Source organism: Callionymus lyra, chromosome 4 (assembly GCF_982586985.1).
Source record: "Callionymus lyra chromosome 4, fCalLyr1.hap1.1, whole genome shotgun sequence".
Classification (NCBI taxonomy): Eukaryota; Metazoa; Chordata; class Actinopteri; order Syngnathiformes; family Callionymidae; genus Callionymus; species Callionymus lyra.
The window spans coordinates 21,922,512-21,938,313 of NC_141821.1; the positions used below are offsets into that span (position 1 = coordinate 21,922,512).

Genomic DNA, 15,802 nt, shown 5'->3' on the forward strand with positions numbered 1-15,802 from the left:
TCTCCTCTATAGTCTTACTTAAACTGTAAAGTGTCTTGAGACAACTTTTTTTTATGATAAGACACTTTCAATAAAATTGAATTGAATTAATTTAACATGCATAGATGCGAGAGCACAATGGTCATAAATTGATAAGATAATCATTTAAGAAAAATAAATTGTCTGCCAGACACTGTAAAACAATACAATAAAAGGTTGACAATAGTGGGTCTGGTGCGCTCTGCTATGATTTACAGTTTCTAATAAGTTTCTAATACCAACAGGAGTTCACAGGAATTCAACTCACGTTCAACGCTCCACCAATTACACTGGATTTCTATTCCCTGTGTGAATGTCTCAAGGTTCATGTGCTTTCTCCAAATCTCCAACTAAACAAAAAAATCCTTCATTTCTAATATCAAATAAAGAAAAAGTATACGAAAACCCAAAGCTGCTCTTCGGACCGGGATGTAGGCTGTCAAAGGGCCGCGTGTGGCCCCCGTGCCTCACAGGTAGATTGATAATCTAACACTGGATTAATAAACTAGGAAACAACCATGCTTTGTTCACAGGGGTGGGTCGCTACTGCCCTCTCGTGGATGCATATTGAGCTACTTCCGCTTTTCATTCATTGTCGTTCATCTGTTCATTTAGATTTTATATTTCTTTCTGAAGGATTTTTCTCAAAGATGACGTCAGACATTTGTTTACAAATAAATTGAGTTTCGCATCGCGTCGCCGGTCGAGTGGCTGCACTGGTTCGGATCCTCGAGTCTCTCCTCGCAGGTGTTAAAAAAGTGATCTGAAGTGACCAGAAGTGTCAAACGTTCCGCCGTCAGCTGGTCCTGTGAAGCGCAAGAACCGGGAGGCGCATGCGCACAGAGGAGACCAACTGGCTTGTGTCAAACGGAGGCAGACGGATGTGATCGAGCCGAAAAAAAACACCTGAATTCTTGCATTCATGGTGACACAGTGAGTAGAGATCTTTATTCTGCGTTTATATTCCGATACGTTCATTGAATTCGCGTGTTTTCCCCTTTAAAATCGATGCATAAATAGGTTTTTTTAATGGGTTTATTCGACACAGAGATGCGATTTAAGAGTCAGATAATGGAGAACGTGCAGATTTGCGTCCCTGCGCGTGGACTGGATTCCGAAAATTTGTCTCATTTCACAATTCCAGCGTTTCTAAAAATAGCAGCAGAGCCCACTACTCCACTCGGTCGACCATCATGAGTGTGTTACCTCCGGAGGATGAGACTGATGGATGCATCGTTATCATGGCAGGATGTCTCTCATCTCTACCTTCATCCCTTCATCCGTGTGTGTGATGCTTCACGTCATCGGTAGAGTCTACGTTAGAAACACAGGTTCAGGCCCGTGTAGTTGATGATGATGATGAAGATAGTGGTGATGACGAAATCACTCCCCTCCCGTCCTCCTCCTCCTCCTCCCCTCATCCCTCCTCCCTCCATCCTCCGTCTGTGGTCCTCACTGTCCCGTCTCCTCCTCCTCCAGCTCCTCATGGGCTCAGAGCGGCTGGAGATGCGCAAGAGACAGATGCAGGTTCACCAGGAAGCAGCTGCCAGTGTCCTCCAACCACCCCACAGAATGGGAAACACCCCTACAAACGCCTCAAACGCCTGCTGCTTCTGCTGGTGCTGCTGCTGCAGCTGCTCCTGGTAACAACACACACTCACACACACACACACTCATACACACACGAATACACATGTTGCTGATATTGGTCGAAATTTTGAAATATCAATTGTTAATCATTGTTGTTTTTTTTTATTGTAATTCATTCATGATTTAAAATGTATATATTTATGTTATCACTTTCTTACAGTATAACACACACACACTTCTATGCACACACACGTAAACATTATTAATACAATCTTACATGCTAAAATGTCGCCAGAAACACTATTTTTTTAACCAAAAAAATGTTAAAGGGCAACAAATGTCTAAAGCGTTCCTGTCTCCCATACTTCAAATATTGAAGTCTTCCTCTCCAAGATGCAGTAAGTCTCTCATCATGACCATGTTTTGACGTTATTACTTTATAAAGTTCTCCCCCGTCTGTAATCTCGGCGAACAAGAGGTTACGAGAGCGGAGTCCATTATGACGTACAGTCATAGTGGTCTTCACTCCTCCTCCACCCAGCTGTAATCACGACCAGCTTTGTTTATACAATGAGTCCTTTGGTTGTGGAGACTTGTGGGCTTGATGACGCGCGGTGACAAACCTTGCTGCTTCACCAATCACAGCAGAGTGGGCGTGGTCATGGTAAACAGGATTTAAACCTCAGAAAAACGAGTTTTCCGTGGACGGGGCTTAAGCATATTTTCTAATGTAAATATTTGTTTATAAGTTTTATACAAACACATACTGATGAGAACAATAGAGGTTCAAGATCGATTTAAGAGACACTTAAATCAACAGATTAGTTGCTCTTTTAAGAATATGATAATTAAAGTTTCAATCTAAAAACAAAACAATAATTGTTAATTGTTGTTTAAAACAAATGGTAGTTACATTTTTATTCATGATTAAAAAATATTCATTCATTTATTGTATAAGTTTCATACAATACAAATAGATAACTACAAGTGTATCAACTTTTAAAACAAGTTCAGAACATATGACAGCACCTGGACCTATATTAACAGAGGAACACTTCTGATTGGTCAAGGAAGGCAGGAGGAAAAAGTGAAAAAGAAGAAGTAGAGGTGGTAACATATAGTTTCTTCGGGGTCAGACAAACAGAGTTACTGTAGCGATGAAAGGAGGTGAAGAAGAGAGTGCAGCCAGGGTGTTTGGATGTGGACCGTTTGTTTTGACTGCCATGATGTTCATGAATTAGTTTTTTTGATTTTTGATTTGATTTAAACTTTTTGTTATCTCAGGTTCAAGTTGACTTGAGTCTGTGCCAGTGGTTGGTGCAGGTTAATGCCCTCCTCTGGGGGGCGACGTAATAGCTGGTGTCTGTAGTGGGACATGAGTTCACTCTAATTGTTGCACTGCTACAACGGCTACAATCCCACATGGGAAGCGATCACAGTGGACCCGGACCCGAACCAATTAGCTCACGACCAGATGCTACATCAGGTCTTAGGAACACTTTAATTACCTGCAGCGTGAGGTGGGAAAACAAGCGTGTTGCCTTCCCAGAGGATTGTCCCGGAATCTATGAAAAAAAAAGCTTCAGCTGGAAAGATAAAGAAGTAGTTAGACCCTTTACAAGAAACGTGAAAAACAAATCATATGTTATTCATAAATCTTGTCGGAAGGGATTATTAATAGAGCAAAACAAAAAATTACAGTGGAGGACTTCAATGGATAATTCACAGTGATTTTTTGTTTAATTTACAAAATCGACTTGTTTATTTTAAATATATATGGACATGACAAAAGATTCACTAGAGTGCAGCCGGAAGTATAAAACACAAATTGATCACGTCTAATTTCAACAATAAGTTCTATTAATAATCCACACACAAGACCACACAAAAAATCCTCTTTGTTTTAGTAATTCTGGCAACAAAACTTTGGATTTTGGAAAATTCTCATCATTTTACCAGTCATTCTTGGTCAGAAAAAAGGAAAATAAATCACAACTAGTCATCTCATTTTAAGCAGCCTCAGCTCAACCATATTTGGATTTTTTTTTTTTTTTTAATTTTGTTGGGTTTTTTTTTAAACTACCAGACGTTCACAAGATTGAAAATATTTTTTATGACTCCCCCAAGTGTCAGAACAGTGTAATTGACATATACCACATGTGCATTTGTATCCAAACTGAGATGAGGATTGTATTGTGTTTATGTTGACCCACTGCTGTATATTACCTTCATTGAAATGTGCAAGTGTGTGGTTTCACACCAGGATGACCTTTTAGAAGCTTTCTTTAAAAAAAAAAGAAACGTCAAGGTCATTTGACTTTTATCCTGATACAAGCCCATCAGTCGTCCTGTTGTCGTCCCTCCAGTTTGACGGTCAGGAGCGAGGACGAGACGATACAGCGAGCCAATCTGGAGCGCAGGACAGATGGGACAAGTAATTGTGAAGAAAGGTAAGATCCCCCGTCTGTGCGGCTCTTCCATCTACTGACCCTTCCCTTGTGGTTTCCCTGAAGCCCGAAGCCCACCCTGGAGGACGCTCGCTCCTGGACGCTGTCCTTCGAGAAGCTGATGAGAAGCGCGGCGGGTCGCGGCTGCTTCAGGCAGTTCCTGAGGACGGAGTTCAGCGAGGAGAACATGATGTTCTGGCTCGCCTGCGAGGAGCTGAAGAAGGAGACCAACAAGACTGTGGTGGAGGAGAAAGTCCGTCAGATATACGAAGAATTCATCTCCATTCTTTCACCTAAAGAGGTAAGTCGGTTAGAGCGGTGGTCCCAAGCAAGCTGCCACTGCATGTGCAGGTGAAGCTGGTCTAGGTTTGGCTGGATCAAGAGATACTTTCAGATCCTGTTTTGGATTCACAAGAAGCTACTTCCCTCTGAAATGCGTCGAGTCTTTAAGATAATATTTCCTTCTTCACGTCCTCGAAGGTGAGTTTGGATTCCCGCGTCCGAGATGTGATCAACCACAACATGCTGGAGCCCACCTCGCACACCTTCGACGACGCCCAGCAGCAGATCTACACGCTGATGCAGAGGGACTCGTACCCGCGCTACATGAACTCTTCGGCCTACACGGACCTGGTGAAGAGTCTGGAGGAGCCGCCGCCCACCAAGCCATAAGACTCCGACCACTGCTCCCCAACGCATGCATCCCACACCTGAGGGAGCTCCGTGTTCCTGTGGGGGGGGGGGGGGATCCCTACTCTAACAATCCTGGTCTCGATCCAGCCGTGGTTTGCAGTCTTCTTTCCTCTTAGTCAACAAGAACGTCAGACATATCTATATTTTTATAAGCTCCCTACAGCGCTGGACATCGCACTTTTCTACCTGGTCTGATGAGGGAAAAGCATGTATCTGTGCGCACTGCGTTTGTATTTAGGTATATTGTGAGCCTTAATGCATATTCTTGTACAGACTATAGATTTTATTTAAACGGTAAAGAAGGAAGTGCCTTGGAATAAGATCTTCTACTTCAAGCACCACGACGGTGCCGCGGCGTACGTCGGTGCTCTTGGCTCGTCTCTTTTTACAAAACCGACGGGAAATAGATCTGACGTGTCTCGTGTGTATAACTACTGTGATCATAACGATATATTTGATTTGAGAGGAGAAGAAAACTGACCATGAGCACTGATATTTATTTGTGTATTTAAGAGGATGTTTGTGTCAAATAGCCATTTTAAAAAGTCTCACGTAATAAAGCACAATCATATGCTGAGTGATGTGGTTCTTTTTCAGCGAGGGTTGGTCCCTCTAATGGAACGCCAGGAGTGACAAAATGTGGTAAAAGAAAAACACCATATGATGGATTTTAATCTGCTGTAAATGGCTAAGGGGAAATCAATACATGCAGTACACTGTATTTTTTATTTATATTAGGACTTGAAGCAGGCTATTATTTTTTAATTGCAGATCAATTTCATTCAACTGGTCACTCTTCTGTCGACACAAATTGCTGTTGAGGTTTGCTAATGGCTGTAAAGACCAATTTTTCTCTGGGTTGGAACCAATTTAGAATGCATGTGGGGGCGGGGTTTTTTTTAATCTACCAATCCCGGCATGTTCCCGAGTGTAATTGACAGGAGGAAAACAACGAGGATGGAATTGACGAAGAGGAAATATATAAGCAGGAAAAAGAAAAGTTGGTAAGAGTTGTTGGGATATACAGCGTTTGAAATTGGATATACACATTTATTTGTTTAAATAATTTATATGTGTATTTTACACCAGTAAGCCATATAAATGATTGTATTTTATATCTATTTAAACTTAAATTAATATGTATTTAACGTCAATGTCTCTATTTCCAGCTATTTTTCAGCACTTAATTATGGCACTCCTTGCTTTCCATACCAGAGACGCTGTGGGATTTATTAAAGGTGGCTTGGTTTTGTAATAAAGAATGCGTTTTTTCCTAATAAAGTCCCTTTAAATGTATTCATATGGATCTACTGTAAATGATTTCAAAATACTACTATTGAAAAAAGAAACTGATAAAACTTTCTGTGTGAATACATGACTGTAATAAGCGATTAATGCGTGCATAATTCTGGAGGGACTACATAGATACATATTTACATTTATGATTTTATGGTTACGCTGTGGCGACACCTAGTGGTCACCATTTAAAGCGCCGCTTGTGATTTCTTGGAAGCATGTTCATTAGTGATTTTATGACAAAATTGTTTAAGAGATTTTATTTATTTTTTTCCTTTTCCACAATTCAGTTGATGCAAATAGATCAAATTAGTGAAGGGTCCCAGGAGCCCAAAATCATCTAGAGGTCGCACACTCCCATCATTATAGGAAACTAACGCAGAAAAAGAAGCAAAACCTCAATAATCAAGTATGAAATTCAAACTCGCAAACCTCTGCCAAGCAGCTCCAACCATATCTCGATTTTCACCCAAAATGAAATTTTAATCTGTTTGTTTATATTCTATTTTGGCATTCAGATGAGACAGCAGGGGGCGGTAGTGTAAGAAACTAAGTTGGTTAATCTTGCTCAACTGTGGGCATGCAGAGTCTCAGGATCATTTTCGACATCCCAGAAATGGAAATCAGTTTAGAGCTTTTCCAGTTATTACAGACAGACCAACAAATAAACGCTGGCAGAAAAGTTAACCTCCTTGGCAGAGGAAAAAAAGCTGATCAGGCTTTATTTAAGAGTAAACCGTGAAGAGTAGCCCTAGTAACTCCAATACTTTGTTTTCAGCAGGAAATGGCTTGTCAATGGAAAGTCGTACAATCAAGCAGCTAATGTCACACTAGTGTAACACGGAGGATCGTGTGGCTCCGGGTCAGGATGCAGCACCGCGTCAGTGACTGACCAGCAGCCCTCAGTCCCCCCTGGCTCTACGACCGTGAGCGATTAATTGTCAAGTTAGTCAGTGGATCGTGGGATTGGTGGTCTCGGGGAGCTCGGGAGACTCGAGGAGGAGGAGGAGGAGGGGCTGGTCGACAGTGCAGCAGCGCTGGAGTTATTCATTGCCAGCGACAGGAAGATGCTGAGCAATGAAATGTCCAATGTCCTCCATTTCCTGCAAGAGAGGAAGACGTTTAGCCGATGATGGTCTAGTTTAACGGGTTGTCAAAAACCTTTTATATTTAGAAAAAAAAACACAAAAAAAACATTTTTTACAGATAAAAAACATGAAAATAATTTCATGTGAATATTGTTTTGTTCAATACCACCGTTTTAACAGAACCCTGCTACATTAATCAAGAAATATAAAACATTTAAACAGTAAAATATTTCAGTCTTTCTTTGTTACGCTTCTTTATTATTGAAGTTTAAAAAACATAAACTCGGGTGAAGTGATTGGTTCAACCTACTTTTCTGGATTATTTATTAGTTAAAAAACATGTTGGTGGACTGTCTGGAAATATACTTAACATTTTGGTGAGTTTTTAAAGTAGGTTCTGAGTTATCATTTCAGTGACTTCCATAGTAAATACAAGTGAAAATGGAGAGGAATAGGAATCTGAGCAATGTTTGACTTCGTACGAGTTGAGGATGATGAAACAAAACATGATGATGATGAGAGATTTGCAGCTGAAATGAGAATCTGACTCTGAAGCAGAAATATACGACCAGGTCTAGTTTTGTTCGTCAAAAATAATTTTATGGAACACACTCAGAAGGTGACGAAATATTCAAATGCGTCTTCATACAACAGAGGGAAGTAATTCCTCTCACTATTATCATACTCCATGGATATGACCACTGACCTCGTTACAGGTGCTGTGAGGTAGACCCCTGTATTTCTTGAAGGTAACTTTGGAAGGACACATGAGGCCCTTCAACAACTCTGCTGTGTTGGAGCCAAACGCGAAGGGGACCAGCGGGTCAGAGTCCCCGTGGCACTGAAGAACCGGCATCTCCCTGTTGCAGCTATTGGCACACTCCTGTGAAGAGAGGATGCTCAGAAACGACATCTTGAAAAGTACCAGAACCGTCTTGACTCGATTGCTCAGGAGAGACTCGTGACACAGGAAGAGCAGGATTTTGATGGCAGCAGGATCATATTATCGATGAAATTATCCAAAAGTTGCATGTTTTGATCAATATAGATATTGATGACAGACGTTGAAAGGATATATCGTTTACTAGATAACGTGTAAAAATGCGTGTACCTGCGGCAAACATTTGTGAAGAGGAAGCCAGCAGCTCAGAGCGACGACTCCGGCAAGTTTATGTTGAGTCGTCAGAGATGTGTACAGCGACAAGGCGCCTCCCTGGAAAGACAACATTGTTTGAATGTCATACAAGGGGGTTTGTTTTTTTTAGTTTGTCCTACATCCCATAATGCAAGCCAAACCAATGAACAAATGAATGAAAAAGTTGAAAGTTGTATTCAATAAATTGTATCTGTGTGCCTGCACTATCCTGAGTCGCTCACCTGTGAAAATCCACCCAGGATAATTCTGTTGGACGGTATTCCATTCTTTACTTCCTGGTCTATCAGTGCTTTAACTGAAACAAAAACACAGATTTTTTATCTACTCTTCCAACCTGCAACTTGTTATCACGTCTCTGACATGGCTGCTCTACGTACTGCTCTCTGAGGCCAATTTAATACCCCCTTCATCCTCTTTAGCGTCTTGGCTCAAGCTGTAAATATCAAACCTGCACATGAGAAATAAACATACAATGTTGAGATAATGGAGGCAGATCCTTCTTCGAATTAAAAGATGTCCACACTTACCAAGAGGGCATCGACATCCCCATGTTCAGGCTGACTGGCATGGTGGGACTGAAGAAAACACACACAAAAAAAACTAACTTAACACAACTTACTTATACACATTATATAATAAATAAATGTGATTCATCACAAAGACAAACTTCTGCCATGAAACAGGCCACTTTTATTCTGAGAAGTTTAATAACTAACATTTGAAAGAAATCAATTTTAAACTTTTTTAAGTTAAAAGATGTAATCACATTATTGAATGCAGACATGTATCTGGATTCAATGCAACAACATACATTTTCAGTGATACTTCTGTGGACACTTAAAATAAACAAGATCAGGCGGTGACAAAAAATGATTTAATTTAATTTGATTTTCGTTAAAGAGGTAAAGTTGGAACGCAATTGAGACGCGCAAACTTAGTGTAAATATTGTAAGTACTCTAATTTGTTTTTTGAATTGTCCTCTTACATATTTTTAGAGTTTTCGTGACTCATTTGTATTTTGTCATATTAATCTATCAAATACATTCAGCCTCATTGGCCCACTTTGGAAACGTACTGACCAGTAGTGGGTAGTAAGGATATTTACTATGTTACGTTTCCTTGAGAACGTCTTCAAGTAGTCATTTAAAACCTTTCAATTATACTTAATTACATTTACTAGATAAAGAAGAAACAATACTCTTCGGCGCAGGACTCTGTTCACTGCAGGTACCTCGAGAGCTGCAGCTTAAAAGTCACGTAGCTCCGTAGAGTAATATCGGTATTTTTGAAAATGTTTCTGCATGTATTGCCACCAACACATATCTAATGTTCTGCCTTATGTTGAACATATGAAATGTGCAGTCGAGTTCCGTTTGCTGAGCCAGTAAACAAACTAAGAATGAAAAAAAAAAAAGTTGTTTTTGCATCAAATAAAAGTTCTTTGATCATGTGTATTATTATTCATTTTGTTTTCATTGAGGTCCTTAAAATGATGACTTTTTTTACTTGAGTGATATTATTTAGAGGCAACTGTTCTTTCTTTTAATTACATATTTTAGCTACACTACCCACCTCTGGTACTGACCAATGCAGAAGAAGAGACACTGAGACGATTAATAACAAAGTTTCCATTTAGATGCAAACCTCATATACCCCATATTGCCGAATATGAGGGAATACTTACGCATGGGGACAGATATACTTGACATGTGGCATCTTCATAGCAGCAAATGTATCAGCCCATCCTCGCCTGTCATGAGACACAAACAAACAAACATTCAAAAAAAAAAGAACGTGATAAAAAAAACAAACACGAGAAGTTTCTAGAGAACACTTTCTCACCCGTCGTCTCCAAGGCCATGCAGGAAGATCACCTGAAATAAAACAGCGGAAGTCATTTCTAATTTCTAAGACTAAATGTTAGTACATATAGTTCACACAAAACAGTTTTATAAATAAGTATATAATAAGGAAATGATGGACTCACCGCAGCGGTAGCTTTGCGGGCAGCAGGCACGATGGCAGCAGATAAAGGGGCCGACATGTTATTACCGCACATACAGTGCTAACACCACCGCAGGAAGACTTCAACTACAACTAGCTGATATCCGAGGCTCTGGGGGTTCTGTAGGGACCAAGAGCGGAACACCCCCCGAATGTAAAGTGTGTGTTAAAAGGTGTAAGGAATGGAAGTAAATGGAAGTAACGCGACCGCTGGATCACAATGACACAAGCTAACAGCAGTGTGCGCGCGCCACCAATGGCCTGCCTCCGCGGTCACGTGATCAGCGTCTACTCCGAAAGTCAAGACCTGATTGGTTCTCCAATATGTCAGTCAGGTTCGCAAAGGCGGAAGTCAACTCATTTCACAATACTTTAGTAGAAATCAGTTTTTATTATTAAACTACAGTGGATGTACGGTTAAGGTGCTTTTTTTTTAGGAAGCTCAGTTATAACATGGCGATCACTGTTTTATAACGTGAAGCTTTATTTCGATAAGGCGCTCTGGCCGGTGTAGTGTTTCCGGGTTAGTTGATCACGTGACAGGAGTGCCCTTCGTTTGGCATGTGAGCCGCAGAAACATGTCGTTCCCTAAGAAACCAGGCAGTAAAGCTCTCGATGTCTTGCAAACTCTGCCACGCATTTCCTTAACTAACTTGCGATCTGAGCCTGGATCCAGACAGTTGGTAAGAGTCGCTCGTAGATGGTAGTTTCTTTGTAGCGATGAGCATGGCTAGTGTGCGGAGGACTAGCATCTCGTGCACTGGAGGTCAAAGATGACGTCATCTGCTGTCGCTTGTCTGGTCAATTAAATGTTACTTGATGTGTTTTTAGAAAAAACGTCGAGGCAGAGGAAAATATCGAGGTAACAAGAGCGGTCGAGGTCACAAGGGACAGAGACAGAGGGGTAACAGGCCGAGACTGGGATTTGAAGGTGGCGCGACCCCCTTCTACCTGCTCATCCCCAAATACGGATACAATGAAGGTCACAGGTGAATACTCACCTCATGGTCTTTCCTTACAAGAGAGTATGAGTTCTAACCCATTTGTATGTCACATATGCATGATGTTTATTGTTGAAACCCCTTCATGTTGTTGGATTGATATCAAGCTGGTTCTGTTTACATTGATGTGTTTGGACAGTCACCGGGCCCAGTACGAGCCCCTGTCCCTCAGACGTCTGCAGTACCTCATCGATCTGGGCCGAGTGGACACGACGCAGCCCATCGACTTGACGCAGTTGGTCAATAGCAGAGGAGTGACCGTGCAGCCGCTCAAGAGGGACTATGGAGTCCAACTTGTTGATGAGGTACGTGCCTGTGTCTTGCATCTTTATAGAAGATGTGCAATTGTCTTTATTCATTCTGTTTATAGATTGACCTGCATTAAAATGACAACAAATGACACAGAAAACAAGAAAAGCTTTTTATACAGTAACAAAACTTCAAATTATTTGTGGATCCAGATTGTGATTCAAAACAACACTAAAATGTAGTCATCCATTCTCCCATGATCAACGTTTCCTAAAAGTTACATTGAAATCTATTTTTGAGTTATTTTACAAATGGAAGGATGGATACAAATCACGTTACGAGGAGGTAATAATAGAAATTCAACCGTGTTTATTGTGTCACCAAAATATATAAAGTCACCGAATTTGTTCGCAAGGACAGTAAAAATGTCACAAACTTTTCTAACTCGCATAAAATATCAAGTAAATAAATGGACAAAGTAGCTGAAAAACTGGACATTCATCGGCATAAGATATTTGATCAATCGATTATTTACAATATTTGTACTTGCTGTTATCAATGGTGCATCAGTTGTCATGGTTACCATATTATTGTCTATATTATTGTCATTTATTTTTTAATATATGCACTATATGTTTAATATGTATTTATTAGTGGGGTGTATTGGAAAAATCTGAGGGTACAATATGTATCACGATGCAGGGGCAACGATTTAATATATTGTGATACTGTTGAATACTATTTGTAGTATTGTCGAGTACTTGATTCTGGTGTTGCAGAATTTACAGACCAAATGACTCTTGACAAAGTCGTTACTGCTTTTATTTGTTTTGAAACCAAAATATGTCCAAACATCAGCTTTAAAAGCTGCTGGAGTCGACTGTATCCTCTGGTCCTCAGTCATCAGTGGGATCTTGTTGCAGGATTTTATTGTTCCTTTAGTTGAGGAGCACATAATGACAGCTGCTAACTTTTGGCCAGAAGTTTAATAGCAAAACACAAAAATGAACAAACAATGTTAATTTTAATATATAAATACAATTATTTAAGTTTCTACACACTTGAATGAAATATAAACCATAGAGGAACTATAATACAAAATAAAATGTGATTTCTTTTTTTTTTACCCTAAATGTGATACAGTGCTATTAAAAATAAAATGTGTATCAATAGTTTCTCACAACACAACACTATTCATATTTTATCTTTTCTGTTTCTACTGTGAACCTACTACTTTTCAGCTAAATTTTTTTCCAGGATCTTGCAGCGGGATTTAATTGTTCTTTTTGCTATCTATCTAAGTTTTAACTTACCTTACCTTACCTTATCTATCTATCTAGCTTAAAAGGAAATACTGACTGCTGCCATCTAGCGGCCCGATGTTTAATTGCAACACAGAAATGTGTAAAATATAGACCATAAAGGAACAATGATAAAAATAAAATGGGATTTGAAAGCCCGACTAGTAATTATAATTTGTCTTTGTATGTTTCTACTGTGAACTTTCTGTTTTTCTTTTCCTTGTTGCTCGAATATCTTATTTTTATACTATTGAAATGATTTTTGTATCGCTAAGAAATGAAGTATCAGGTCCTTGTGTTGCCAGCAGGTGGCGCCACATCGCCATATGGCATATAATCAGCTTCTCACTGGGTCTCTCTCCTGCAGGGTGCTGAAGTCTTTGCAGCAAAAATCAACATTGAGGTCCAGAGAGCGTCTGAAGGAGCGATCGCAGCTATCGAGAGAAACGGTGGCGTGATTACGACCGGCTTCTATGATCCCATCAGTCTAGGTATTCCATGAGTTACAGATGTTCTCTTTTTTGTTTATATTTTCTCACTAACGGTTGACTCTGTTCTGCAGATATCGTCATCAAACCTGTACCATTCTTCCTACGTGGCAAGCCCATCCCGAGGAGAATGCTGCCGGGGCAGGACATGTTGCCGTACTACATCAACGCCGAGAACAGAGGTTACTTATCGGACCCGGAAAAAGTGGAGCAGGCCCGGATAGCGTTGGCCAAAAAGTACGGATACACGTTGCCAGATATTTCCAAAGATGAGCTGTACCAGATGCTGTCCACGAGGAAGGACGTCCGCCAGATCTTCTTCGGCCTCTTTCCGGGCTGGGTGGTGAACATGGCCGAGAAGAAAATCCTGAAGCCCACGGATGAGAAACTCCTTAAATATTACAAATCTTAAAAAAAAAAATAAAGCTGTAAATGTTTTTCTGTTTCATAATAAAAACTTTGTGAAATCACTGTTTCATGACCAGCGGTTTGCTTGGTGACATCATGAAGGCGCTCGGATGGTGTGATGGAAGGATTTTGCAACAGGTGAGGGAGGAAATGAGGAAAATAAGATGACTCAAAAGAATGAAAACAGGAAACAGATGCCTGGTGATGTGTGTGTTACTTGTGAAACGGCTCGTCTCGTTCCTAGGACGGGAGTTTGAAATTAGTCATAGGCAGCTGTATCCTGGTCTGGATGTTCAAAAGACCCCCCTTCTTCCCCCCCAAAGTACGTTATTGAGAATACAATCGGAGGCGGAACATGAATAAAGAGTCGAGCCACGTAAGGAAATGATTTGATCAGCAATAAAAATGCCACAGATCACTCTGCGGTCGGATTATTTCGGTACAGCAGTCGAATGATTTCATTCGCTGGTTTTGTTGCGTTCATCCCGGTTTGGAAGCGACGAGTAGATTCAAGGTCGTACGATGAAATTGAGAAAATATATCGTCTGTCTTCAAATAATTACCGTTAAGACATGTAACAAATGTCATAATTATTTATCTAATGGTGATTTTTTTTTTTTTTTATAGCAACCATGAATTAACATCAGATCATAAAACATAATTAAAAAATATATAACTTCTTTCAATTTGATTTTCAGTGGATATACTTTGGATCTCGTTCAGCTAGCCTTGTAGCTAGATATTGGCTTCATGTTAAAATATACATATTTACTCTTTTTGTTTTTATATTTTGAGTATTTTTTTTATTTTATTTTATTTTTTAAGTGCTTTGTGACGCTGTTCTAGAAAGGCGCTCTATAAATATAAATTACTTACTTACTTACCTCCTTTCTATGGACATACAACTTTCACTAAACTGAACTGATCAAAAACTAAAGACGGTTTTTCATTCAAACCACTTTAGCAGCTAACTATGTTAGCTTGCAGACTAGCATCTTAATGCTAACATTTAAACATTGAAACCTCTTCACCTGCTCATGCAATGACATGATTGTTCTTATATTATCATCAAATGGTTTGAATAGTTTTCAGTATATCATTATTTATTCGTGCATTTTCTTTAAAAAGTGTAAAATAATTCCTGCAGTTTGTTAACCAGCCTGTTTGATGACCTTTTGTCGTTTCCAGCTCGTGTTTATTTTTTTCCGAAGCCGAAATGTCAAACTTCACTAAAAATAACTTGGTTTTCTTTATGCAGATGTTGTGCAAAGGAAGGCCGCCAGAGCTTTTCTGCCTGCTATCGTAACACTTAATCATAGGAAGCATATGTTTGTGTGTATTGTGTTTCGGTGAAGTCCCTCGGTGCCATGTCAGTTACTGGCAGGTCAGCACCAAGGCATTATATAAACAGAAAGAGGGAATATTCTGCTGAGATTGTGCTTTTTTTTTTTTCACTTTTTATTGGGTTAAGTTTGTATCAGTCACATCATTTGATAATTTTTATAATTTTGACTTTTTTGTGTTTCTTTGTGTTTCTGCAAAATATTTAAAAAACGGATCACATCTTTTCTTCATTTGTTCACAAATGTATTAATTGATTAATTAATTTAATTATTTATCTAGTTCACAGCTTAAAAAAAGTAATTTTAAAAGTGAGGGAGAAAAGGTCGCAGTGGATAATTGATTAAATAATAGCTGACGTTTCATCCTTTTTTTTTACTTCATGTGTTAATCTCCCTTCAGGCTTATATTGTGGTAGTCAATCTATATGTCATCATTACTGGTATAAAAACTAAACTAAGCTTTCTTCAGCCCATTATACATTTATTTTTTATTTATAAAGAAATGTTAATTTCATTTGTAACTTTGGGGGCTGTGTAAAAGTATTTATTCACAAGCATGAAACCATTTGTTTATTTAAATAATCATATTAACAAAAATTCACTCAAATATATCATTAGACGAAATGTCTTTTTAATAATTTGATTACTGATTTTATGGTTATTAAGTTTGCTATAGCAATTCAATGCTGCTACGCTAACATTTATTGTTGTCTACTGGT

General features: G+C 39.4%; 3 protein-coding genes across 3 annotated transcripts; 2 read left to right on the forward strand and 1 right to left on the reverse strand.

Moving 5' to 3' along the window:
- The first annotated feature begins 881 nt into the window (after positions 1-881).
- On the forward strand, positions 882-5,294 carry LOC148082091 (regulator of G protein signaling 20-like). Its single transcript, XM_087789193.1, has 5 exons — positions 882-951; positions 1,498-1,661; positions 3,975-4,058; positions 4,122-4,356; positions 4,536-5,294. Exons 2-5 carry the CDS (start codon positions 1,504-1,506, stop codon positions 4,725-4,727), a joined length of 669 nt encoding a protein of 222 aa, XP_087645319.1. The 5' UTR covers positions 882-951; positions 1,498-1,503; the 3' UTR covers positions 4,728-5,294.
- Positions 5,295-6,794: 1,500 nt separating this feature from the next.
- On the reverse strand, positions 6,795-10,537 carry LOC148082092 (acyl-protein thioesterase 1-like). The gene is made up of 9 exons (XM_087789195.1): positions 10,277-10,537; positions 10,132-10,163; positions 9,974-10,039; positions 8,816-8,863; positions 8,666-8,736; positions 8,510-8,583; positions 8,244-8,345; positions 7,839-8,015; positions 6,795-7,147 (listed from the first exon to the last, which is right to left on the reverse strand). Exons 1-9 carry the CDS (start codon positions 10,346-10,348, stop codon positions 7,088-7,090), a joined length of 702 nt encoding a protein of 233 aa, XP_087645321.1. The 5' UTR covers positions 10,349-10,537; the 3' UTR covers positions 6,795-7,087.
- A 299-nt stretch (positions 10,538-10,836) lies between these two features.
- On the forward strand, positions 10,837-13,805 carry mrpl15 (mitochondrial ribosomal protein L15). Its single transcript, XM_087788119.1, has 5 exons — positions 10,837-10,976; positions 11,125-11,282; positions 11,434-11,599; positions 13,212-13,335; positions 13,407-13,805. Exons 1-5 carry the CDS (start codon positions 10,872-10,874, stop codon positions 13,742-13,744), a joined length of 891 nt encoding a protein of 296 aa, XP_087644245.1. The 5' UTR covers positions 10,837-10,871; the 3' UTR covers positions 13,745-13,805.
- The last annotated feature ends 1,997 nt before the right edge of the window (positions 13,806-15,802 follow it).